Raw genomic sequence first — 26,097 nt, 5'->3', positions numbered from 1 at the left:
ACTCATCTTTGTAGTTCATAAATAGTTACATACATATCAGTCTTTATTCATTACCATGTCTGGTTATGACCTGATCTGGAACAGTAACTGAAACTCTTCTCCGCTGATCATCTCCATGTCTGATTTGCATGAACAGCAGCCTACAGACCTACCTCATTCAGAAAACACTATGAAAGTAAAAATGAGATTGTAATGACAGCCTAATACACCTTCTCTCTCCCTGCCTTTGAGGGGCACAAAACCATAGGCCCTGTGGTCATGCTTCTGTTCTATTCTGGCCTGTGAAGCAGACCAAAACAGGAAGATACTATGTACTTTTGGATGCAGAATATTTGTAGTGAAGACAGATAGCATTCTACTTCATGAGGGAAAAAACATCCAAAGCTCTTGTGTAGGCAATGCAATTGCTAGCAGTTTCCATAATACACAATGCTGCAATGGTGTAATGCAGGCCAGCACTATCTGGCCACGCGGGGTTGGATGTTACTACAAGGATTAAAACTACAAACTTGTTATAATTCTTTCATTTCAACACAGCTGTATTTAATTTCTAACATGCAAATATTTTCAGGTTTGTTACTGCCTGTCTACAGCAATCTGGTAACAAAATGAAGAATTAAATTAGGTGTGTACTTAAATTTTAAATAAATCCAATCATTTACTTCAATAGAAATATTTAAACTGAGTTTCCTTTGACCACATATTATGTAAGACAGACTTCAGCTGAAATGTTTTTTTTTTCCTCCACAAGAGACAAATTTTTCTTCTCGCTTGATTTTAGTTTCAACATTAATTATAAACAGAAGATTAAAAAAGCCTAATAGATGCTCAATCCTAAACCAGTCTGTAAGCAAAAAATATGCTGCAGAGTCAGATTTGAGCAGTCACCTTAACTTTGGCTTTCCTATTCACTATTGCATCTGAATACAGCAGAGACCATGGGATTGTGAGTTCATCTTCTCTGATCTTTACCAATCCTCTCAGCAGCCCACACACTTGAGTAAAATCCTTGGCTCAAATCCTAAAATCACAGCTAAGTAAAAGTCATGACTTATGTTTACATAATTCTAAGAAGGAAGATATTTTGGTTTTCTAAGTAACACTATGCAGTTAGGAAGCACAACGATGCTACAGAGGATTTATGTTCTTTAGCTCAGTTACCTATAAAATACTTATAAAATTATTCCGACATGTGCATTCTGTACATTACTACAGCTTCTGAGCCTCTCACTGAGTCCACCAAGGAGGCAAATGCTTCCCCATTGTACAGTGACAAAAATCCGTGGCATCATGGATTTAATAAGGCTTTCAAGTTTTAGACTGCTTCAGACTGCCTTCACTGCTGAACCAGTATCTTCCTCTTTTTAAGATCCAGTTCAAAGATTAAAAAGGCATATCTCACATCCATCTCCAGAAGGTTGAACATGCTTGACTCAGCAATTTCTTTTGATTCGTCAAATTTCTCCAGAGCTTGGCGAAGTTCTTCATCAGGGAGCTTGCCTTGTCTTTTCTTTTTGTAATCAAAATCCAGGCGACGACCTTCCATTTTCTTTAGGTGATGCTAAAAAACAAAAATGCAAACGCAAGCACAGAATAAAAGATGTTCCCCAGCTCTCCTTAGACTGCACTGTAAGTCCAAGTACATTTGCAAGCGTGTGCTGTTTGCTGTATATCAACTCTTCCCCAAAGAGGAGAAATACAGAACAATGAAGCCGGTGGTTTTACATATAATTTAAAAAGCCATGGTGCGCTGCTGTCTAAATGACAGACCTTTGACATTAAAAAAAGGCCACACAGAATGGATAACTGCAATTGCCACGTGTATAAAAGATAAACGAGTTTCTAGCTTTTTAACTCTGATGCAGAATTACCTGAACACTATGGTTTTTCCCTAGATGTTTAAGAGAAAACTGTATTAAAAGCACAAGTTAGTACATTTTTGCCTGTGTAACAGTTGTCATAGACAAAGCAACACAGAAAATATTGTCATTTCCATTAGACCACCAAAGGATCTTAATGTTATCTCTTATTAAAGATTTTCTAATTTGTTAACTGATGTAACACTCACGTCAATCTGTTTAGCAGTTGCCACATCAAGCTGGCCAAAAGTTAATGCTACCAGCTAAGCATGATTGCTTTAGGTGTTTGCTTTCCCTCAGAAGAATCCATTTGTCATCTGTTACGATACTTACAACTTTGTCAACTTTGTCAATTACATCAAACTGCCTAAGACATCTTTCTTCCACATATACTTAACAATATGAAAGCCTTACTGAGCTCAGAAGAACAGTTACTTATATAGGCAAGCATTTGCTGACTGGGAGGCACTTTTACTTCCGCAATTATAAAATTATGTTGTGCCTGCAGAAGTACGTGTGCAAACAGATTTTTCTCTGTAAATGCTGGCTGGTTCTTGGATTACTAATTATGTAATTCATACAAGCAAACACTGTTTGTGTTCAAAGTTCCTGGGAATGTTTCGGACACAGTCCTCATATAGACAAAAGAGTAGTGCCAGTCTAGAGGCAGCTATCAAAGCGCCCTCACGTGTCATACATTAGAAAAAAGAATGTAAACATCTGTTTGTCTATTTAGTGAAAGGGCTTTCAAATGGTAGGATTAGAGTACTGTGTTCATGCCTGCATAAGCTTGACGATGCTATTGTCAAAAAATGTTAGAATTTTGATCTTTCCCTTTCTAAATCATCAACGAGAGAGAGAGAATTGAAAAGTAAAACTCAAGCCAAAAGAGACTAAAATCAGATCATCTGTGAATCTGAAAGCCCACTTTAAACTACACAACTAACAAAAATTTTGAACATATACACACTCTGCACATTTGGCATTATTAAAATGCCACATTGAGGGCAATACCTGTATTTCTCTCAGATCTTTGTCATGTAGATTCTGAAGTGGGTCAATGAAGTTTTGTTTCACTTCCATGTCTAAAGAGTCCTTGACCTCGGAAAGCTCCTTCATAGCTTCTCCCACATCTGCAAGTGCTGGTCCTGAAAGAAAAGATGTCCAGTTTATCTCAAAATAACTTAGCTCCAAATCACTGTAGAATGAAACTTAGTCATGGAAATTTCAGTTAACATTTCATTTTAAGTCTCAAGTTTAGGAAAGAAACAGAGTATGACACACTGTGTGAAAGGGCAACATGAATTTTACACTTCTGCAGCCTCCAGAGTTTATGCCTTGTAATACAGCTGAATTTGAGGATCCACGCTGTGTCAAGACAGCCTCCCCCACACCCCTCGTTGTCTGTTCATTCCTCACTCTGGTGAAATAAACATGCTAGAAAAGAATTATCTATATTTGCTCCAGTGTTGCCATCACCAGACACTAGACTGCACACAAAAATAGCACTAATGCGAGTCTAGGTCTCCCTGTTTGTATCAGTGAGATTGGTGACAGTATCAAATGCAAAAATTCTTAATAATTTCACAGAATTTTTTTTATGGAAGATTTTTTTAATGAAACTATAGACTTCATACACCTAGTCAAGCTCATAAACTTCAGTAAGAATTAGCTGCCTTCTGAGATTTCCTCCAAGATTAACCTGAGGGCCACAAAAATTACAACTCTGGTTTACCTCACCTGCATAAAAACAAAAGCAAGAAGCTCAAAAACACCCTCCTGGTTTGACATGTAGGTTGGTGGAAAAAAATCCACTTTCAAAGAATACAAAGGGTCTGAAAAACTAAAAATGTGAGAAATCAGAAGCAGCTTTGTCTCCCAAGCAGAGGATGCCAGCAATGCACTGCAAAACTAGAGAGCCTCTCAGACCCAGATAAAGATGACAAACAGCCATAATAGCTGCTATTGTTTAAGAATGTGAAAATAATTGCCATATGTGTTCTGCTGCACGCTACTGCCCTCATCAGGGAACACACAGAGATTTGCACAAACTAAATTCTATTAGTTCTTCATTTTCCCTTTAAAAATGTGTTTGAAATTTAGCAAATGAGAGGCAACCAATCAAAAAAACAATCCAGTAGTCTTTACCACAAATCAACCTACATCTGCCAAGCTAACTAGTAAATTCTATAAAACAAACAAGAAAGTACCTTTTCCATTGTCGATGTCTTTATGCCAGGAACAACATTTTATGAAGATTCAAATAGGAAATAGAATTTTCACAGTCCTATTTGAGGGTCCTGTGTGTTGCCATATAAAAATGGCCACAGAGAAACCCACACAAATAGGACAGAAAGACAAAGGATGCTGTCATGAATGTCATCTCTTTTAGTTAGACCTCTACTGTTGAAGAACACAATGTTAAGTCTCAGTTTAACATTTCTAACTCAGGCAGCTGTAAACTCATTTCAGGCTTGGAGGAAGAAGTAGTTGACAGATAAGCAGGAGTATTCACTAGTGCCTTAAAATGTGGAATTTGGTCAGAAAAAAAGGTCAAAGTCTATTAAAAATACATTAGCTTTTATTCCTTGCCTGTAATGAAGACAATATTTATTATAAGGCTTCTGAGGACAAAAGGGTTTTACTGTACATATGCATAGACAATAATACAATTTCTGAACATGTACATCTTTTATTCCCACACATCTCCAGTAACATAATCGATGACAGAGAGCCTAAAGCATATATGGATATGGGTCCAAATGGAAACAATTTGACCTTCATCCACAAGAAAAAAATCTCTAGTCCAAATCTGCAAAAGATACTCACAGGCCTAAACTGACCTTAAAGGAGAAGTCTGATGAAGCAGAACTCTAATTCTTCTTGCAGAAGTTCTTCCTTTATAAGAGCTAAACACTTTAATAATGAAAGCTATATTAAATTTTACTACCATTTTTATTGCATTATAACAGAAAGGGAAGTAATTGAGTTACCAAAGTTGCATTCTTCTCCAAGTTCTCTGCCAAATTTCAGCATTGCATCTGCCAGCAAGGCTTCAGCCTGAGGGTAACCTGGTCCCTTCTCCTGGCCTCGAATTTTTGACATAGTGTTGATCATGCTGAGTTTAGCTCTGGAAGCTGAAGCAGGCAAGTGACAGAGGTTACAGACGTGCAATAGTGTGACTACACAGACAGGAATGCACTCTTTAAATTTATCTGAGCTACTTACAATGTATTTGAAGGACATTATCTAAGTTTAGGACTAAGCCCTGTTTTTCATCAATTATTTTTAGAGCAAAGGAATGAAATGTTGTTGGTCACTGACTTTTTTCTTCTGCTAGTAGGCCAGAGAGGAGGTTCTGTCCTGAACTTTAAGTCAAAGCTTCCCTTGAAAGGACTTGGACAGAAAAAAGCCCAGGAACACTCCCCAGATAGCATGTCTGACATGTGCTACAACTCAGGTAGAAAAATCTTTAAGCTATCCCCAAATTCTTAATCTTAAAATCCTCAAGTACCAGATGGATAGCAGATTGAGCCAGCCTTCCTCTCAAGGAAAAGTCCAGACTAGGTACACTCAAGATGAAACTGTGGTGCCTCACATTTTTTAAATGTTTGAACGTTTTTTCGGTTGTAGAACATTAAATAAAACCTATGTCCCCAAACATGATGTCCACAACCTTTGAAACACTTTTTGCTTTTTACGGGGATTTGGGGAAACTCCTACTTCCATACGGTTTTCAGCTGTAGTTTTGCTTGTATTTTATTTGAGATACACAACTGCAGATCAGAAGAAAGCACACACTTATCATAACTGATGAAAATAAAGACAGCAAACATAAAAGAACTAACTTGTTTGATGATGCGCTTTAGTGAATTTTTGCAACTACAGAACGTGAATGGCCTGCAGAAAGTCAATTAATTAATGGCACTTGACTTAAAATTTTGCCCGCTAAAGCCTATTGCCAGCAAAGCTGACTCAGTGGGTGTTTCTACCTACATTATTGCGTGTGCTACAGGAGGGCAGCTATGAATGCCTCTACCTTCCTCCTTGCAAAGGCTTGAATTTGTTAGTTGCTCTTATGAGTTAATATTTCTGTTTACAAAACATTAGTAGCTCACACTGTTGTGTGCTGATTTCATTGGTCAAAACAAAACATTAGAAGATTGCAGTCAACAAGTGTTTTGCTCTTATTTATTGTTGAAAGTACATATCAAGAGATGGTTCTTGTTGCTGAATATGTTTCACTTTGTGGCATACAAATGTATACACAGACAGACTCAGAAACAGACACAGGAAAATCAGGCAAGTGTCATAGTACTTATTTTGCCTGAGAAGCAGCTATGAAAGGACAACTTATTTTTAACATTAGTAATTATGGCTTTGTAAGCTTTCTCACTACCCTTGAGTGCCATCAGATCATGCTTTTCAGCATCTGAATTTCTTGATGCCTTCTGCTTCTATCCACTACAAAAATACAGTCAGCAGACTGGCTGACTGTTTAGTGTAAGAAACTGCATTTTAATGAAGTGTCTGGCCTTTAAAAATGGCATCAAAATGATGGTGGCAATGGAAAAATAGAGAACCAGAAAAGAAACTAAGGCACAAACAAAATTAGTCAGGGGAACGGAGGCAAGCTGAATTAAAACAGGAACAAATGGGACTATTTACAGAAATAAAAGGAAAAAAAATGTAAGAGAGAATATTAAAAAAAAGAAGTAGCTATATTCTGGACAGGTAGGTAAGAGTAGAAAGCAAAAGGCCCAGGAAAGAATGAAAGAGATGAAAGGACAGTAAGGGAAGGGTAAGACATAAATCATAAAGAGAAGAAAGGTAAGCATGAAAAACTAATGCTTCAATGATTCATCTAATCATTTAATAATGATTAGATTTGAATACTGATTTAGTAGGAAATCTTAGAATACAGCCACCAGTGGTCTCATTCCACTTTTCTTCTTTTAAAGTTGATTCCAGTAACTTCCACAGGATCAGAGGTAAGTTTGTGCTCAGTCAATTTCAAAATCCCATCCTGAGCCCTTTCATTTCTATTACTTTATTGTGCTAGTGCCACGTGCTTTCTTCTCTAAGTTATGTTTCAATCTGAGTGAGGACAGGCACAGATGTACAAAACACCACATGGAAGTGACCTGGATGCTTGATTCTTTTCCCAGTTGCACTCCTTCTCCTTTACATTGACTTTCATTGTGTCACTCATGATTCACCTTAATATTAAGTGTTAACAGAGCCATGGTGAATCATAAGAATACTGCCAAAAGAGTTCAAAACGAACTTCACCAATGGGTTCAATTGCTCATTCTTTGTACTTTTAATCTTGTTCAACCTGCACCTCCTTGTCTTGAAATTACGGTCATGTACACCTGCATGGAAAGTCTTTGAGTCTTCGTCATGTCCAATTTTAGTTATTTTCATCTGTCTTTCAGGTTTTTTTCATAATTGGGAAGTCTAGAAAGCTATCTTTTTCATTTCCACTAACCTCAGCCAAACATCTCTTTCAATAAATTCACCTTTGTCTTTAATATCCTTTTCCCTTACCTTCCCTTCCACTTCCCTTTCCCCTTTTCTTTTCCTTTTTCCTTCCAGCATTAGTTAATTAACTGTTTAGTGAAGTTAGACAATGCTGCATAGTTCATTTATTGATCCTTCAAAACACCATGAAGCCAATTGACCTGTAGCACTGCAGTACTATGTTATCCAAGAATATTGATGTTTTCAGGGCACATCTTAGTTATTAAGGAAATATGTGCTACATGTCAAACCCTCTTCTCCCTACCAAACCCAGGTTAAATTTTAAAGAAAATCTTCTGTTAAATATTGCTGTTAAAGAGTTTTATTTTCGTTAAATTTACCCCCTCTTCCCAATGTAATGTTTCTATTATTTATGAAAATAAGAAAGCAAACAGGAAATACTGGAAATCAGCATTTTTGGTGCCCCAGGTAAATAGTAATATAGTTGTAGGGAGACTTTTAAAGAGGAAATTTTTCATTTTATTGAAAAAAGAAGTAATTTTCCATGCAATTCTTCTCACTATATGGTCCTTTTGCAATTGGCATAAAACAATCTAAGATCAGGTGAGAGCTGAAAAGAGTCAGTTCTCCTTTCCTCTTACTCCATCTGCTACTGCTGCCCAGCTGTGGAATGAATAATTATTTATCAAATATTTATCAAATATCTTATTCGATATGCAAGAAAGTAAATCTTCCTCCTGCCTATTACAATTTTAATTTTCCGATCCTACTTGCACGTGCCACAAGCAGGTGAAGGGATGTGTAGCTAGAGTATGGAAACTGCTCTTTCCTGCAGCACTGCAAACTTACATCAGCCTGAGATGCCTGAAATCACACGCTTAGCTACTTCCAGAAATTTTGCTCTCTGCCATTGCTGTGAGCCTCTTTTATGATTCACAGCAATCATAATCACACAGATGTGTCAGGAAGGCAGCCAGAGAAGCACTAAACAGCCAAACCTTACCACTCAGTCTATATGATGTTGCAGAACAGTAGCTTGACAGTAGTTAACAATTCTATCACTAGCCCCATAATGTTTGTCAATCCAATAGTGCTTGTTGACGATGAGCAATGAAGCTGTGGACTCAAGTCATAAACAGTATTTTATCTGTTGACATAGAAACCATTCTAGTCATCATTATTTTCTCTCTAGCAGTTTTTTAACTTGTAAATATTATTCCTTCTTTTGTCAATCCACTGGCAGCATCATCAAATTATCCTCCTTTCCTCTGTGGTCTAACATAAAAATATCACTGATTAAGCTATACCAGCAACAGTCCTCACCCTACCACACTGGAGTTAAAATATTTCACACCGGCTCGAATTTGTTTCCAGTTATTAGGAACCAAATTCCTCACAGTGAATGAGTGAATTTGGTCTGTACTTCCATGAAACTCTAAGATACTTATGGTAGGTAGAGGGCCTCATTTTACCTTCAGGCTAATTTTGCACAGGCATAACTTCACTGACCCCACCAGTGAAGCTGGCATTGACTTATGTGAGTATCAAAACACTTGCGTTCCTACATCACTATGGAAATCCTCAAGTTCTTGAATTTAATGGTTTACTTGGTTATAACAGCTCCAGATCACCCTTCCTTCTGAGGATCCTTTGGCAAGAGAGAGGCATGCAGCTCTCCACCAGCCCAATCACAAAAACTTTCTTTCATCTCCCCATGGAAACCGATCATTTATTTCTGTTTTGAAGGTTCAATTTAGTAATCTCTGATTACATCCAGTTATCTGCCCTTTTGTCCAGTTTGGCATCGACAGCTCTTTTGCACCCTCCCTTTTGTAGTAACTCTAATGAGGATGGGAAATCACCAGAGGACCAGGTGAAAGGTTTTGTTATGTCTCTTCCTGTGCCTTGCAGGAAGTTGCTTCAGAACTTTGCCTTTCTTCCCATGGTCTGCAAGGACTGCCTGGTCCTTTTCCCTCACACAGGGTGAATGACTGGGACTGTACAAGAAAGAGATGTCTCATGCAGACACCCTCACCATGCCTGATTCTGATGCCCACCTGTGGGCTGATTGCCTGGCCTTGGCCCATCCCCATACCCAGGGAGGTGCCTGATGCCCAGGGCTGCTGCTGCCCCAGTGTGGCTGGCTGCCCTGATCCTGGCTGGAGCAGTGGGATGGGCCCTGGCTGCCAGGCCCTGCCCTGTCACCCCTGGGCAGTCCACAGCCAGCTCCCAGGGAGCCCCCCATGCTCACAGTGCTGGCATTCAGATGCTTGCAAGGAAATACACCTGGTTTCTTTGCGTATGTTGCCCCCCTACCTAAAGCAAGAACACACAAAAGGAAAACAACCCTCCCAAAGCCAGTCTCCACTCCCCCTGAGAAGCCTGTACTCATGTCTGTGTTTTACTTCACGGTAACTTCACCAATTCTGTGTTATTCTTAACTGCACCAGTGAGGATGAGATCTGTCAGACTATATATTGGTGAGAAAGAGTATTTACAAAAAGTGCTGTAAGTACTGTGAGACTGTGAAATTACGTTACCTGGATTGGGCTGAAGATACTCTATCGTCTTTGCCATTATTTCCATAACTGCCCTGCTGGTAACATCCACTTTCTAAAGGACAGAGAGTTAAACAAAAAGAAAAAGAAAAAAATATGTTAGACAAAAGGAAGATTGTTTTTCTCTCTTCTTTTTGTTCTTATAAATTCTTTTAACTCTTCTTATAATTTTATTTTTGTGCCCCTGAGAACAGCCCTGGTACCAGAATGGTGGTAATAGCTGGAAAACTACCGAAGCATGAGTTCACCATTTCAGTTTATAGCAGATGCATTCTCAAGTGAGGCCATTAGTACACAGTACCTCAGGATGTGTTAGGAATTCGATATGACTCCTTGTACCATGCTTATGCTTTACATCACCCTGGGAAGCATCCACAATAGGGAAAACTTTTTGGTAGAAGAGTCACTGAAAACTATTTGAAGAATTAGCCATCTTTGATCCCCTAGTGACTGACAAAATGAGGGGAAAGCAGATGTCAATCAAAACCAACCACTAATGATAAAATGGGCTGTCTTCCTCCTTCAGAACAAGGTCTGGTACAATTGGGGTAAGGAAGACTAGGTATCACTCAGTTTCCAATTTCAAGAAACCTATCAGCACAGATGCATTGACCATTTATTTCCCCTGGCTGACTCCATGAAGAATTATTTTATATTTAGGAATTTAAAATACTTAGAACTGAATTGCATCACTTTCTTCTACTGTAACAGGAATTCTTGCTTCCTTAAGTACTCTGCATCAGCTTCCTAAGCTGCACATAGGCAACGTATGCAACTGCTCTCCCTCTCAGATCAGGCCTCAAAGAAAAAAAATGCTTCTTTGGCAGATTTGGGGATCCCTGTAACCTGTCCTGTACTCTGCATTTATGAAGGCACATTGCATTTCTCTGCAGGGTAGCTTGTGTCCCACAGAGTGAGCTCCTCTACCATAATGGCAAGTTCCTATTTAAAAAAAGAACACCTGAGATAAGTTGGTTGCAGCACTCTGTGACTGACCTCTTTCCTGTTTCCTGTTGCCACTGCCATCTGCCACATCTTGGTCTATGCTTTACACAAAGAAGCAGACGAGGTCTGACAGCCGTGGGTGAATAAGTAGCTGAACTGCCTGGTAGGGAGCCCAGAAATGGCTAGAAGGCTGCAGAGGAGAGTGGGGGCGAGGGAACAGAAGGCTGGGGATAGGCAGAAGGAACATATCCACTGCCTGCAGAAAAGCTGGCAAGGACATGGGGCCAGGCGGGGAGTGTGGAGGCATCCGACGATTTTGCTGCATTCTCTTCTCATCTCTCAGTGCTCTTACTTCCTAGGCTGCCAACCCACGACCATTACGTGGGACTCACACCTGGCTGTTGCAATGTCCTATTTTCCACTCTAAACCTTGCATCAGTTTTCTGAATCTTCATTAACATCTTCCAGTTTGGACGGCAGTGCCTATACTTGTGCCACATTCAAAGGGAAGCTGGGTGGAAGGGGAGAAACCAACTCTGCAGTACTTCTGCTGTAAGAAGTACAAAGGATATGCCCTTCTTTATTTTCCATCCAAATTTTTTTCCTCATCTCACTGTACAAACGTACAGATAAATAGCTTCTGTTTCTCTTGATCAGAGTTATACATCAGATACGTACCCTACAAATCACCTTGTGCTACAAGATTTGATAGTACCTTTCAAAGTTGAAGCCAGAAAAAAAATGGCCCCTACTGATCCTTCCAACTGAAATATTATCACCACCACACATAGTTGTGGTGCTTCACCCCCCTCCGCCTCCCCATAGAAACAGTGGGGAAACACAATCTCAGTGCTACCACTGCCAGCCTCACCAAGCAGGGGCGGGATTAGCCCCATCTACCGAAGTCACTTTGCCAGTGGAGGCTGCCTAACAGGATCTCTAAACCTATGAATGAATATTCTAGTGCACTGTCAACCCCCTTCACCAGACAGTTCTTGCTCCTCTTGACTGATGCTCAAGGAGCTGAGAATTACAGGCTACCTTTGCCATTGAAATTACCACCTCGTAGATGGACTTTCTCTGTTGTAATATCTCGGTTAGTGATAGCCTCAGCTGCAGTGATCACAATATTGTGGAGTGTGGGATCCTGCTGAGCATGCTGAAGGTTAGTACTAAGACAACGGTTTTAGATTTGAGAAGAGCAAACTTCAGCTCACTCAGAGCTCAGTTGGGAGGGACTCCCTGGGAAGCTTCCATGAAGGATAAAGGAGTTAGTGAGTGCTGGGAGTTCTTCAAGAATGCTCTCCTGGTAGCACAAGAACAATTCATCTCCTTTAAAGGTAAGGGAAGTAGGCAGAGCAAGAGATCCCCTTGGCTTAACTGTGAGCTTCTGAGCCCGCTCAAACTAAAAGAGTAGCATACTATAGATGGAAAAGCAGACAAATACCTGTTAAGAACTACAAGGGAATTGCCAGTGCGTGCAGAGATGCAGTTAGAAAAGCAAAAGCTCAGCTCAAATTGAAATTGGATAGAGATGTCAAAAACTACAAGAAAGGGTTCTTCAGGTACATAAACAACAAGCAGAAAGAGAAGGAAAATATTGGCCTGCTCTTAAACAGGAGAGGTGAGTTAGTCACCAACAATGCTGAAAAGGCAGAGGTTCTAAACACTTTCTTCACCTCTGTCTTTACCAGCGCTGCTGCACCCCAGGCCTTGGGCACAAAAATCCAGGTTGATGCAAAGACAGACCCACCGTCAGTGAAGGAAGAGTTACTATGTGAACTATTACAGGAGCTTAACCCCTGCAAATCTATGGGCCCTGACAATATCCACTTGAGGGTGTTAAGAGAGCTTGCTGACACCGTTGGGAGGCCACTCTCTGTGATCTTTGAGAAGTGTTGGAGATCGGGGAATGTCCTAGAAGACTGGAAGAAGGCTAATGTCACCTCCATCTACAAGAAGGGCTTAAAGGAGGATCCAGGAAATTAGAGGCCCACCAGTCTTCAGTCCCTGGGAAAGTTGAGAAAAGAAGGCTTAGGGGAGACCTTATAACCATGTGCCAGTATTTAAAGAGTGGCTACAATGAAGACAGAGACTCCCTTTTTATAAGGAGTCACATGGAAAAGACCAGGGGTAATGGGTACAATTTACTCCTGGAGAGATTCCTATTGGACACGAGGAAAAATTTTCACAATGAGAACAATCAGCCATTGGAATAGTCTCCCCAGGGAAGTGGTGGATTCCCCAACATTGGACACTTTTAAGATTCGGCTGGACAGGGTGCTGGGCCATCTTGTCTAGACTGTGCTTTTGCCAAGAAAGGTTGGACCAGATCATCCTCGAGGTCCCTTTCAACCTGGTATTCTATGATTCTGTGACTCTATGATTCTATGATTCTTTTCAGAAATCCTCTACAATGGTTTAACTGCAACTGATTTGTAGCTGACATCAACCTCAATCTCTGAATGAAATATTGGCATTATAAAGAGCACCATATATTATGTATGCCTTGGTTAGAAAACAAAAAAGCAATAAGAAACAGAAAGCTCAGTCCTGCTGAATAAAAGTTAAGTCCTTAAAATTCTTTGAGTGATTCAGGGACAAAAGCTTTGAAATTCTTGTCCTAGAAAGGAAAAATGAATGGTAATAATGAATATACACATCTGTATTGAGACTTACCCTTTCCATTTCTTTGAAGTCATCATCTAGCTTGGTTCCTTCTGCACCTCCTACTTTTTCACTCACTTTCTGCAGTGAAAAAAAGAATAAAAAACAGATTCAACAATAACTGAAAAATCTAGCCACTGTTTTCCTCAGGAAATGTTTGAGGTTTTTTTTTTCTGTAAGCTGGTACAACACTCAGACATATTCTTTCTGAAAAACTTATTTCAAACACACTTTAAGTTAAAAATTCAGAAAATAATATATTACTGCATAAGTCTCAGAGACCTAATCTTCTGCTAGCGTCAGAAGTACATCCTATAATGTCTTTGCAAGACCACATCTCTATTTCTCTGTTGAATTAATGTCTGTATCTTGGAATTGTATCTTGAATTAATGTCTGTATTGATACAAAAATCGGAGATCTCCAAACCCCCTTGCTTTCTAACTTTCCTCACGGAAGTGGGAAGCTAGGTGCAGCTGGGTAAGGAGTCCGAAAGAAAACTCAATAACACCAGAGTGTGTTATTAAGCAGGCATTCTTTATTGCAGCGCTGCGCAGCACTGGGGATTATCCACCATGAGTGCTCCGCAGATTTTGCAGATTTTCAGAGATTATATACCATAAAGTTATACATAGTCATAAGATTCCAAAGAGCTCATTTGCGTAGTCATGAGATTTCCCAGAACTCATTAATATATGTAAATGTCTGTTCCGCATGCACAGTCGTTTTCTCTGGTGGTCGTCAGGGGTCTTCAGATGAAGGCTTGTAGTCTTCCTCACTGTGTTCGCTGACTGACCCCTGCTTCGCGCAAACTCAGCCCATGGATCACGTAGGTCATGTAAGCTATGTCCTTCAAGGCAGCTGTTGCAACTCCCTTATCTTTTAGGTTTCTGTGCCTCTGTTTTCCCAAGGCCAAGTTGTCTGAAGTGAAATACAGCCATCCTAATTAGAAACTATCTTTTCAAGGCCAAGTCGTCTGAAGTGAGATATACCCATCTAAATTAAAAAAAGGCTCCCCTTTGTTTATTTATATAACTAGGTTAGTCGAATGTCTAAGGTATTTACAACATCCTCCTTGTTCTTGGGGCCCCCAACCGTTTCAGTATCTGGAATCAAGCAATTAATCAACAACGACAGATCTCTATTCAGTAGACAGAAATATCCATGGTTGTGTGCTGATGAAAAGGTAGGTGACTTGATAGAATGAACTGGGGAAGGAATCAAGGCACTAAAAAATTTCTCATCAGAGTTGAAAAACGGCCCCAGCTGCTTTGTCCAATATGTATCAATGCAACACCAAGGGTCATAAACATGTCTAAGCACAGAGCAAGAAGCAGCATCCAAGGCCTGACTCTAGCCACCCAGAAGGCAATAGAAACCCATGCCTGAGAACTCCCAGAAACATACTGACTCACGCCACAACCGGACTTTCACCATTAAAAATGACGTTTATAAATAAAAGTGATAGATAGGTACAAAAAAACCCCCTACATTCACACTATGCAAGAGCTTAAGGTTCACATGAGTTATATATAGAATACCCAGTTGACAGATCTAATTAGAAAGAATGAAAGGGAATTTTGGTGTCATGTCTTTAGCAAATACTCCAGTTTTTTGTAAAATACTCAGTTTGAAAACTAATTGGAAAGTGATTTTGTGCTACTGTTTCACTTCCCTTTTTTAGTGGAACACATTGAACTGAGTTTCCCTTTACTGTCTATAAAAGTGACAGGAACAGATTTGAATGGTAACTGCTATGCAGCACCATTCAAAATGGATTTTAGCAATTGCATTGTCAGTCACAAAGTGACTTAGTGGTGTACTTCCCATATGAACCAGTGAATGTACTAATCTTTCATTGGGATGGTATTTGTCATAAGAAACTAATCAGACATATGACTTTCTGTTTTCTATTCATTTTTAGTTCTTTGTACTGAACACCATTTAATTTTACAAACTTTCCTAGGTGCCTCTGAATCATCTTTAGACTGTTTTAACTAAGTGTAACTACTGATTTCAGTGAAGTTACTCCTGCAATAAACAAGGAGAAATGAAACAAAAACTGCACTTTTTTTCCTCTTGGCTTCAACCACTGTGGTAACTCTTCCATAGCTTTCTTTTAGCATAAAGAGGAGAAAGACCCATTCACATGCCATTAATAAAATCCAGACATTAATAAAATCGAGACATGATTAATTTCAAGTTCATTCTAGTTCACTCCAACCAAGCTGCAAGTGCAGCATGGCCAAGCACTTACTAATGCAGGCTATAATTATCTGTGCAATAGGACATGGCTATCAGCTCTGTTTGTTTTCTGTCAGCTCCTTGCAAATTAGTAACCAAAATGGTGCATTAATGAGACATCAATACTATGAAACATCCTGAAAGAAATAAAGAACTTTACTTATCCCTTCTTTTCTATACAGAAGAGATGTGCAAATCCATGCAGATACTCTCTTGTCGTTAATCTGAATGCAGCTGAGTTTGCAGGGTCCATATTACTGAATTTGTGCCTTACAGAGATTAGTAAAGTGCCACAAAAAAATCACAGATTTCAAACTCACTGCTGTTAGGAACAATTCTGCAGTGGACAAGAGATAGATTCAACATCCTAAAAGGTGCTGTTCATTTTCAGTTTCTGTGAAAAATGGTGACGAAGCATAAAAGACCAGAAGCTTTCTTCGCCAATCCATGAATGAATCTTCTGTAAATGGACCTCCTGCTACAGATGATACAGTAAAATCTGCACAGGAGCTTTCTAACACAAAGATTTCAGGTCCTTGAAAACAACAGTATGCAAATATGCTACTACTTACATATTCGAAACAGATTTTGAATAACTGAAGTTCAACTCTAAGGATACAAAGTACCCAAAGGTAATTAATGTTCCAGCCCTTTTTTAGCTGTAGCTTTACTTTTGATCACTTTGAGATAGTTGATGAGGATTTGCAAACACATGGCTTATCAACCCCACAGATGCCCTAAAGATCCCATCTCCCATCTACAAACCATAGCAATTGCTCTATCCCTTCTTATTCATCATTACTCTAGCTGAGGAATGTATGACACTCTGAATAGAGCAACTCTGTATTCTGCTGGAGCGGTCACTGCTAAGTCAAAAAGGCAGGTCATCCCTCTCTTCTAAACATGCTTTCCATTTCTGGTCACTCTGTCAATATTAGTCTCATGATCACCATCATGAGTCACTCATTTAAGGTGACTAAGAACACTATGTACCAAGCAGAAAATTGACTTGCAAAGCTCTGGGTCAAGTGCTGTTACAGACAACGGAGGTGAATCAAAGGAGAGAGATGAGCTGTGAAGTCCTCAGACCTTCTGGAGCTGGGTGACTCTTCTTTCAGGGTAGTTACATCATAGGCCCTCAAAGAAGTACCTTCACCTCCATTATCCAGACAAAAATCTGGTTTGGAAAAGCATTGACAGACTAAAGGAAAAGAGCAGCTGAACCAAAATTCCACTTGAAAATTTAAATACTGTTTTTTTTCTTGAAGACCACAGCCACTCAGCAGTGAGAGATGAGTACTCAAATTAAGGATTCAAATTTAAGAAAAAAAATTAAAAAATTAAACCCACAAAAGTTCTTGCCCCTTAGGGCAGAAGAGGATATTAAGCCCCCTTTGCAAGGCCATAATCTAAAGTGGCCAGGTGGGAGCATTGGGCCAGAGAAAGGCAGTCTAAGCATTTGCAAAAGAGCCCACATCTATGTCATCACTGTATTGACTAAATTTAGAGATATTCTTCAGCCCGTTTCTATCCATCCTCCAAATCAACTGTTAAAGCATTTCATTAAGGCTATGCTCCACCATTCTCTTAAGATTGTCGGATTTGATTATCATAGGTCATGAAGCTATGCCAGCTTACATCAGCTGAGAATCTGCTCTTGTGCTAAAGATGCACAGTCAGAAACTCGACAGCTAACTACAGCTAGCCAGAAAACAAAAGACTCTTTTGCCATGTCATTTGTGTCAAGGTTTCAACATTTTGGTTCTTCTTTACAACAGAATGAAAATTAGGCACTTTAAGTTGTCTTTTAAAATGGCAATACTACATCTCCTCCTAGTCCAGTCATACGGAAGAATCAAGACCTAATCTGATACCACAGCCAACACTATTCAGTTATTTTGTGATTGTGCCTTCTCCTTCTCATGTTGATTACCTATTCCATCTTGCCTCCAAAAAGCCTTTGCAATAAAATTATCATTAAAAGATCAATATATTTTCATGAAAAATAACAGATTCAACATACAAACATTATCTGGGTGGGGGAAAAATGTCATGAAAACATTTTTGTACATCAAAAATATACAGACCTTTTCTACACCTAACAATGTCATGTTTTACGGTTGGGATCGCCATATTTTATATGACTGAAAAAAGTGCTATGTGCCTTAAAGCAAATTCCAATTTTATAAAGATCCCATTTCCACTCAGGCAGAATATTAACTTAACATCTGCTGGTCAGAATGGTTTCAGTAGGGACAACAAAAGTGGCATGAATCCTACACTTAGGGGAAAAAATAAACTTTTTTTTTTCCTGGCAAATAATATTAAAAAGGCAGTTTTTGGTAAATGCTGACAGGATCCAGAATATAAGTCATAGTGACAGGAGCATGGTTTGGTAGATGGATTTCATGTGAAACAATAAAACTTATTAGGTCTTAGTTATGGAGCCATTTGTTCCATTTTTCATATAGTTGTGCAATTAACCTTTTTTTTTTTGTTTTATTGTGTCATGATGCAGCATGTCACACAGGACAAAAAAACGTTTGTGCAGTCACTATGAACATGCTGAAAATTCTAGTTGCCTTTTATAGAATACACTGATGATCACTTGTACAATATCCCATACAGCAGTCCTCTAACTAATGATGACATAAATCTGACGCTGTCATCTTTCGCTACTCACAAGATATTAACATAAATCAAATGTGCATTAGACAGCTATTCCATGAGAATTATGTTCTTCAATACTATGACACTGCATCAAACTAGAGTGCCTTCTGAACAATTCACAGTTCAAACAGCTGCTACAGAAAGGCTTGCACAGTATGATATGCCACTACCCAAACTTCAAAATGCAGCAAAGTCAGCATTAAACTACAATAGTAGCTACCTGAGTCTGCAGCTCTATTAATTTCATGAAATACCAGTTTGGCAGCATGTATAGAAGGCAGCTTTGCTTCTATACAGGAATAGAAAACCAGCTTTGAATAGACTACCACCACAATACACCGTCTTTGCCTGTGATGCAAATTGGATGACCTGTTTGCAAAGCAGTCACATCATGGTAAGACTGAAAAAGTAACAGTGGTGTCTATTTATGGCATGCATTCATGGCATACATTCATAGCTCCAAATACAGAGCACAGCAACATTTTTACCCAAAGCACACAGCAAACTCTGGTCTTCTTCTTTACACCTTTTATGATTACCACCATCCTAGACTGGTTTTTCCATTCAGGTGTTTTGGAGATTGTCCTTCCACAATGTTTCCTATCTACCACATAGTTCAGTTTCCACAGCGTAACTTCTCTATCCCTAAAAGGAAGGCCATTGACACTACAGTCCTATCAAATTGCCACACAGTGGATGGAGTGGCAGGAACAAAGACTTTATTAATATGAAAGCTACAGGAAACAGTAATGAATGAGGCTTACAAATCATGATGGAGAAAAATAATGCTCTCTGTAGTTCATACTTGTCAAATGCAAGTCACCCTGTTGACTTCTCATTCCTGATTGTTTAGTATTTGTTCCACAGATTTCTATAGTTCTTCCATGCAGTTTTTGCCTTTTTGACTTTTGCCTGTCACTGTAAGGGTCCATGTTCTGGAAGCATACTGACAAAGGTATCTTCAGGTTTGTTAAAGAATTTCAAACAGGCTCTAAAATGCTGTGATGCTTTGTTAGCTTTGCAAACCCAAGGAAAACATAGCTGACTTGCAGAAGAAAGTAGTGAGAAGTACACATTTTAATGGGAAGAAGTCTGTCATTTTCATGGGAAGAAGTCTGTGTACACATGGTAAAGGTTTGCCAACACTGTAGGCTTTTCAGAAGGAGAAGACATTTGAAAAAGAACATTTATATAAAGCACAGTCTCTAGTCAAGATTTTTTTTTTTAATTCTCTTTGTCACTTCACATGGTAGAGTAAAACAAAACTGCCACTTGCAGGCTATTTTTCTGTCTGATCAGGCACTGTTTGGCATTTGTGTTATCAGACTTGTTACCACAGAAAACATGTGACATCTGCAATTCAAATTTATGGTCATGGCCCTGGTTCTTTGCAGATAATGAAGCACAGTTCCCTGTGGCAAATTACACTCTCAGCAACAACAGTAAGCAAGAGAGGATATTTTCTGGTGATTTCAGATAAATTAGAATAGGGAATAAAAGAAAAAACCCACCTCAAAAGCACACGTAAATTAGATGTATTTTAGACTTCTCCTCCTTCTCCAATTGTCAGCAGAATATAAAAGAAAAGAAGGACCTTTTCCAGATTAGTCTGGAAATAGCTTATCTTCAGAAACATTAAGAGTCTGTAGAAAATATCATTGTTGGTTCACAGCAACTTATCCTGTACTGGAAAGGAAATCAACATCTGATTTCAACTGAGGTAGACTGATCTTGCTCAAACTTTTCCAGAACAGCCATCTAGATGAGGGAAGTCCTGATTTACAAGCCAACTGATCCAATATCATTAGTCTTGGAAAGCTTCAGGAAACTCAACAGATGCGATAAATCTCACCAGAAGCCAGAAGTGTCTGATTAGCCTTATATTACATTGCACTCATTTTTCACAGAAACTGAGCAAAACCCGCACTTTCATTCAACACAAAAGATTTCACAAGACAGGAAAGTCTCTCATCCTTTCCTTTGCATTTAAAATTCTTTGAATTTTGTTCTACCTTTTTTTTACTTTGTAAATACCTTGTGCAAAATAGGGACTGTCAATAGGACATGGCATGATAATGTAGAACAAGCCACTTCAGTGGTAAAGCACAGTCACACCACTGCTACCACAGAAGCTGTAAGGGTTCATGAAAACAGCATGAAAAGCAAAAGGGAAAAAATGAGAGATCCAAGAATCTCCAGGGAACTTCACTGTTTGTCTCCTGTTTGCACTGAGACTTTGATTATGCCACCGAAACTTTGCTTTCTCCTTGGCAAAATGAAGAAATACACTTGCCTACCACATGGGAAAACTGTGAGCATTAATTTGCATCAGCTACTGCTTGCCATCATGAGTATATCTAACAGAAACTTTCGTGATGTAGTTAAGGTAAGCATCTGCCAGACAAGCCTGAGATTGTCTTGTCCTTTTCCCTTCTGTCACTCAGCAGATACATTTAATCAGGAAGTAATATACTCCCTCCCCTGATAGCACTGAAATCACTTTCTCCCTGATAGAAATCTTTGTTCTCTGTCCTGTTCCACCAGAACACCCCACCAGCCAAAGGCTGGGTAGGTTAATCCTCCCTTAAAAGTTCCCTTGACTCTGCTGATGGATGCAGAATGTCAACAATAAAGTGCACTATTCAAAGATCAGGCAGTGAACCGCATTTTGGATACTCAAGAAGAAAAGGGAAGGCTATGACTGGGCTCTAAAAGGCTTGTCTTCATCTCTCACAAAGCATCTTCTAAGTACCCTTTATATATATACAATAGCTTGGCTTTGCTAGTCCTCACAACTGCTAGTAGTAGGGCACATAGCCCTGTTAAGAGCTCCACTAATAGTCTGAAGGCAGGTCAGAAAGCCAGGGAAATTGACTACAGATGTGACATACATAAGACACAGGAACTGGCGATGCTAAAGACAAGCCATTGCTAAAGCTTGTCAAGTCATGAAGGAAATTCTTTGTGGGATAGGATCTCCAGTTACGTCAGTGATAGTCTGGATCAAAAGCAAAATGACTCAGTGAAACTATTTCTCCCCAAAAAGGATAAAAAGAGATCAGGATCCCAACCACTAGCATTGTTGCAGTGTAAGAAATATGCATTGTGAACCTGTCCTGTGTTCTTTCCTCATTTAGAATCAATCCATAATTTTCCTTTTTTTTTTTTTTTTTTCATTTTCAGCTAAAGTTGTCAAAGGGGAGGGAAGAGGGTGTCTGGATCAATCCTTTCTTTGACCGATCTGATCTAGCATTTTGCTTTCTGGCTGCTAGCAAGGACCACACTGCAGAATTCCTGCAACTCCAGCATCACAGGGGGAGTAATTCACATTCAGCACTAGCACACAATATGAAAGTATGCCGCAAGCTTCTGCACTGAGAGGATTTACTGCAGAGCCTCTGCTGCAATGCCACCGCATTACATTGGAGGCTGTCCACTGGTAAGTGAAATAAAGCAGGGTGAGAACAGGGGGAGAACTGCTGAGGAAGTGCTGGTGTGATAGTGCCCTGCGTAGTACCTCTGTATGGAAACTCCCTGCTTAGAGGCATCCACCATGACAGATGAGGTAAGTACTACCCTAGAGCAGACAAAAATTTAAATCAATATTACGCATTCCTGTGACAGAGGTGTGCTGACAGCTGAGACACTGCAGTGCATCCATGAGAACCAAGAGAATCCATTTCACACATTTAAACTTATTACTGACGTTTCGCATGTTTACCAAACATACACTTTAGGAGGTCGGTTCTCTGCAAGGTTTAAGTTCAGCCAGAAAGCTGGTCACAAACCCAGCACCTCTGCAGTTTAGAGTGGTCTCAGGAACTGGCAAAGAGAAGCTGACAAAAGCTCAAAAGCTGCCAGAGAGCTGATAACAGTCAGAATACTGTGTGCTTTTTTAACACTCTCTGTTCCCAGCAGGCCACCAGAATCAGAAACAGAGAAGAAACTGGCACTGGAAAGGTGGCTGTATTAGCTGGAAGATGTGCCAATCTCTGCTTTTTTTGCAGTACAGAAAAAGGAGCAGAGAAATCTATTCCCATGTTACCTGCTCCCACAGGGCATTTGTACTTCGGATGAGAACAATACCCAGTCCCTTTAGTGGACCTGTGGGCAATAAAATGCTCACAAGTTTTTTGCTCATGTGCAAAGGGATCTGGATTCAGACCCACAATCCTTATGAGTTCTCCACACAGCAGTAGTGGGAGCCCTGCTCTACACTGCATTGCCACAGTGAAAGAGGACACCTGATGCTTCCTCTGAGTAGGTAGAATTGCAGCTTTAAATTTTGTTGCTGCACTTTCAGGCAGGTGAGCTGTGGATCTTAAAACCACATATAGAGGTGTATGACAGTACGCAGAGTGAAAAGGAGGGAAGGACAACACAGAGCATGCACCAATCCAGTTAGCATCCTAATCTGGAGCCCAGGTACAGCATGCTTACGGATCATGATCCATCTTATCTCAACTACATACATTAATACATGCTTGCTCCGTCCATGTAGCTTCTAAGTTCAGCAGAAACAATGATTTCTTCCTTCCCGCTGCTTCACTTGGCACATGCATACCTCACCACGCAGCAGCCCCGATCTGGGTACAAGTGACAGGTGGCTTAAACTGTCCCATGGCTTATTAAACCACGTCACCGGACTGCTTGCGCTCACCTACTCCATTTCAGCACAAAACTGTGTTTCCTGCAGCAGTGGTTTAAGTTCCCAGCTGGGAGGCAGAGTTCATGTTCACTCCTCATGAAGAATAACGTTTAGTCTTGGCTACTGATTCAGCTCCTTACATGCACTAACCGTCAGCTTTGAAAAACACCAGAGTATTTCACATGCAGGCATAGCAGGTGTGGCGCTTAGGGACACGGTTTAGTGGTGGACTTGGCAGTGTTAGGTTTACAGACGGACTTGATGATCTTAAAGGTCTTTTCCAACCTAAAAGATTCTATGATTCTAAGTGTGCTAGGGTACAGTATACACCTTACTAAGATCGTCACAAAACATGGAGTCCAAATATCTGATCAGCATCACACAAGCAGTGATGCAATGACATACTGTTGATGGGTAAAGCAGACTCTACTACACATGACTTTGTCAGGCAAATCAACTACTCATTTTTACAGAGTATTAAAGCTTTGGGGGTGTTGTAATTTCTTCCTCTCAGTACAGGAATGAATTAAAGCTTAGCAGAAATAAACAGGACATAAATGTAGATGTGGTGCTTAGGGATATGGTTTAGTAGTGGACTTGGCAGGGCTAGGTTAACAGTTGGATTTGATGATCTTAAAGTTCTTTTCCAATCAAAATGATTCTATGATTTTATGCTACTCAGGACAAAAAAAAAAAAGGCAAAATAACAGCATGAGAAATTTACAGCAATTAAATCCCATTTAAGACATATTTTATAACTCTACATAATGTACACCAGTCTACATGTCTTCTGCTGGGTAAAAGTCAGCCTAGTCCTTAACATCTGGAAATGTAAGAATGCTGGGAATATTCAGAAGCTGCTAGAGGCCAAGAGAACAAAACATGGCTTAAATATGATACATCGATTTAACAGCTGTACAAACTGCGCTATTGTGAACTTGTCCCTTCTAAATTTGAAAGTGCATTTGCTGGAATTTGTCAGTGAATTAATTGTTATCTGTCAAGATGTTAAAGGGAGTTTGTGAGGGAAAGCATGTCTGTAAGCTATTGCTGGTACTGGTGCACTTTTTATTTCTAGTGTTCCTATTACCACAATGTCTAAAACGTGGCAGTCTGCGCAGCACAACAAAGTGCCAGTCCAAACTATTTGTATATTTTCTTATGCTGTTGACAGTGTTGATAATTTATTAACTACATGCAGAGCAACCCAAAGCCATCCACGACTTTCAGTTCGCTAGCAGCACATTTAGAAATTGCTGAGATCTGCTTTAAGGTTTAAGTTTTTTACATGAGCACTACATAAGTTAAGCTGAATGCTGTTTTCTTAAATTGACGTCCTGTGTCTCACACTCACTGTGTAAGAGCGATATGTGCCAAAGCACTGGCCTGTAATCAGGGGCAGGAGAGCACTACAGGACAACAGTAATGCTCAGACACGCTCTGGGTATTTCTGGGGTGATGCCCTCGATTGACTGAAATGGTGGTATGCCTTTTTGTGCTTCTGAGTTCTGAGATGTATGCAAATGAAAAAGGAGAAGAGAAAGGCGACTGGATGAGTTAGGAATAGATGAAACATATCCAGATATAAGAAAAAAATGACGGATGGCACCACTTAGCCTGACGCTGTACTGCGTATGAGCACGCTGCATAGCGCAATGGCCAGAAGCAGATGCAGCTCTGCTTCTGCAGCTGCAGCAAGGTCAGGAAGGGGATCCTGTCAGAGTGCCTGGTGGGGAGGAGGAGCAGCCCCTTCCTACCAAAACGGATGCATAGCCACAGCCCTAGAGGATTAATATTTAAATTTGAAGATGATAATTTTCCTCCTTTCACCACTATGTGTACCAGCTACCAGTGACAAAGGACATTTTAAAATGTAAGGAAACAAAACCTGCATAAACAAACAAGAGACCCAGGACTCAGCTCTGACCTAAGCACTACTGCAGTTCACCAGCAGCACCCCTGAAGTCCAGGCACTTACACAAACAAACACGCGTTAAGCAAAAGCAGAGCTGAGCCCCCTGCTCTCCGATACTTACTTGGAAATTCTAAGAGGTACCGAAGAAATGAGAAAAATTACCATAAAATTCCCCTGGAAACAAATTGTACTATAGCAATGATCTCACTAACTGGCTCATGATCACTGTCAGGACTGATCATAATACAACATAACACAACAAACTGCTTTATATGCAGTAATAATATGTGTCTACGGTTCTAGCTGGTATTCAATAGACTGATGCTCTAAGAAGGCTCCTATGACAAAGGGAAATGAAAAACTTTTGCCAGGTTTTTACATAATTTACAAAGCAGTGTAAACAAGAAGAAATGGCCTCAAGTTGTACCAGGGGAGGTTTAGGTTGGATATTAGGAAAAATTTCTTCACTGAAAGGGTTATCAAGCATTGGAACAGGCTGCCCAGGGAAGTGGTTGAGTCACCATCCCTGGAAGTATTTAAAAGATGTGTAGATGGGGCACTTGGGGACACGGTTTAGTGGTGGACTTATAGGCAGTGTTAGGTTTATGGTTGGACTCGATGATCTTAAAGGTCTTTTCCAACCTAAATGATTCTATGATTCTATACCAAAAGTGGCATTCTGCTTATCAGTAATCTCACTTTTTACGTTAGTCTTATCAATGTCCAGGTTCTCCTCTTAAGCAACTGATCCTTAAAATACTTCTTCCTTGAGTTCTTGAGTCTCCTATGTTAGCAAACAAATAACTAGAGTTGATTAACATTGTATGAACCAGATTTCAAAATCTGGTTCAGCCCAAAAGGGAACAGCAATGTTAGACAAGGGAAACTTTTAAAGAAATGTCAACCTTGCAATGGTTTTGCATTTCATTAGTATCTATCAGCTGTTGTCTGATAAAATGTATTACAATCAGTATTTAACAACTATAGAGCAGTAGTCCACAGTTAAAGCCATTAGTCTCTTTGCTTTAAGCACTGCTTTAATTGATTAATAAGATTACATAAAAGCTTTGCCTACTCTAGGGAGTCTTTTGCAAAAACACGTCCTTTAT

The 26,097-nt window shown here is 39.7% G+C and overlaps 1 protein-coding gene across 1 annotated transcript in view; it reads right to left on the bottom strand.

Moving 5' to 3' along the window:
• The window catches only part of SH3GL2 (SH3 domain containing GRB2 like 2, endophilin A1), a 98,023-nt gene that overhangs the window by 7,389 nt on the left and 64,537 nt on the right, over positions 1-26,097 (bottom strand). Inside the window, exons 2-6 of the mRNA XM_068423036.1 lie at positions 13,526-13,594; positions 9,884-9,956; positions 4,853-4,996; positions 2,874-3,007; positions 1,403-1,561 (exon numbers count right to left, since the gene is read on the bottom strand). Of these exons, the coding sequence (XP_068279137.1) occupies positions 1,403-1,561; positions 2,874-3,007; positions 4,853-4,996; positions 9,884-9,956; positions 13,526-13,594 (579 nt within the window). The remainder of the gene's footprint in view (positions 1-1,402; positions 1,562-2,873; positions 3,008-4,852; positions 4,997-9,883; positions 9,957-13,525; positions 13,595-26,097) is intronic.

This window comes from Nyctibius grandis, chromosome Z, assembly GCF_013368605.1.
Source record: "Nyctibius grandis isolate bNycGra1 chromosome Z, bNycGra1.pri, whole genome shotgun sequence".
Classification (NCBI taxonomy): Eukaryota; Metazoa; Chordata; class Aves; order Nyctibiiformes; family Nyctibiidae; genus Nyctibius; species Nyctibius grandis.
The sequence above is the reverse complement of the archived record's forward strand: the minus strand, read 5'-3'. Positions and strand labels throughout refer to the sequence as shown.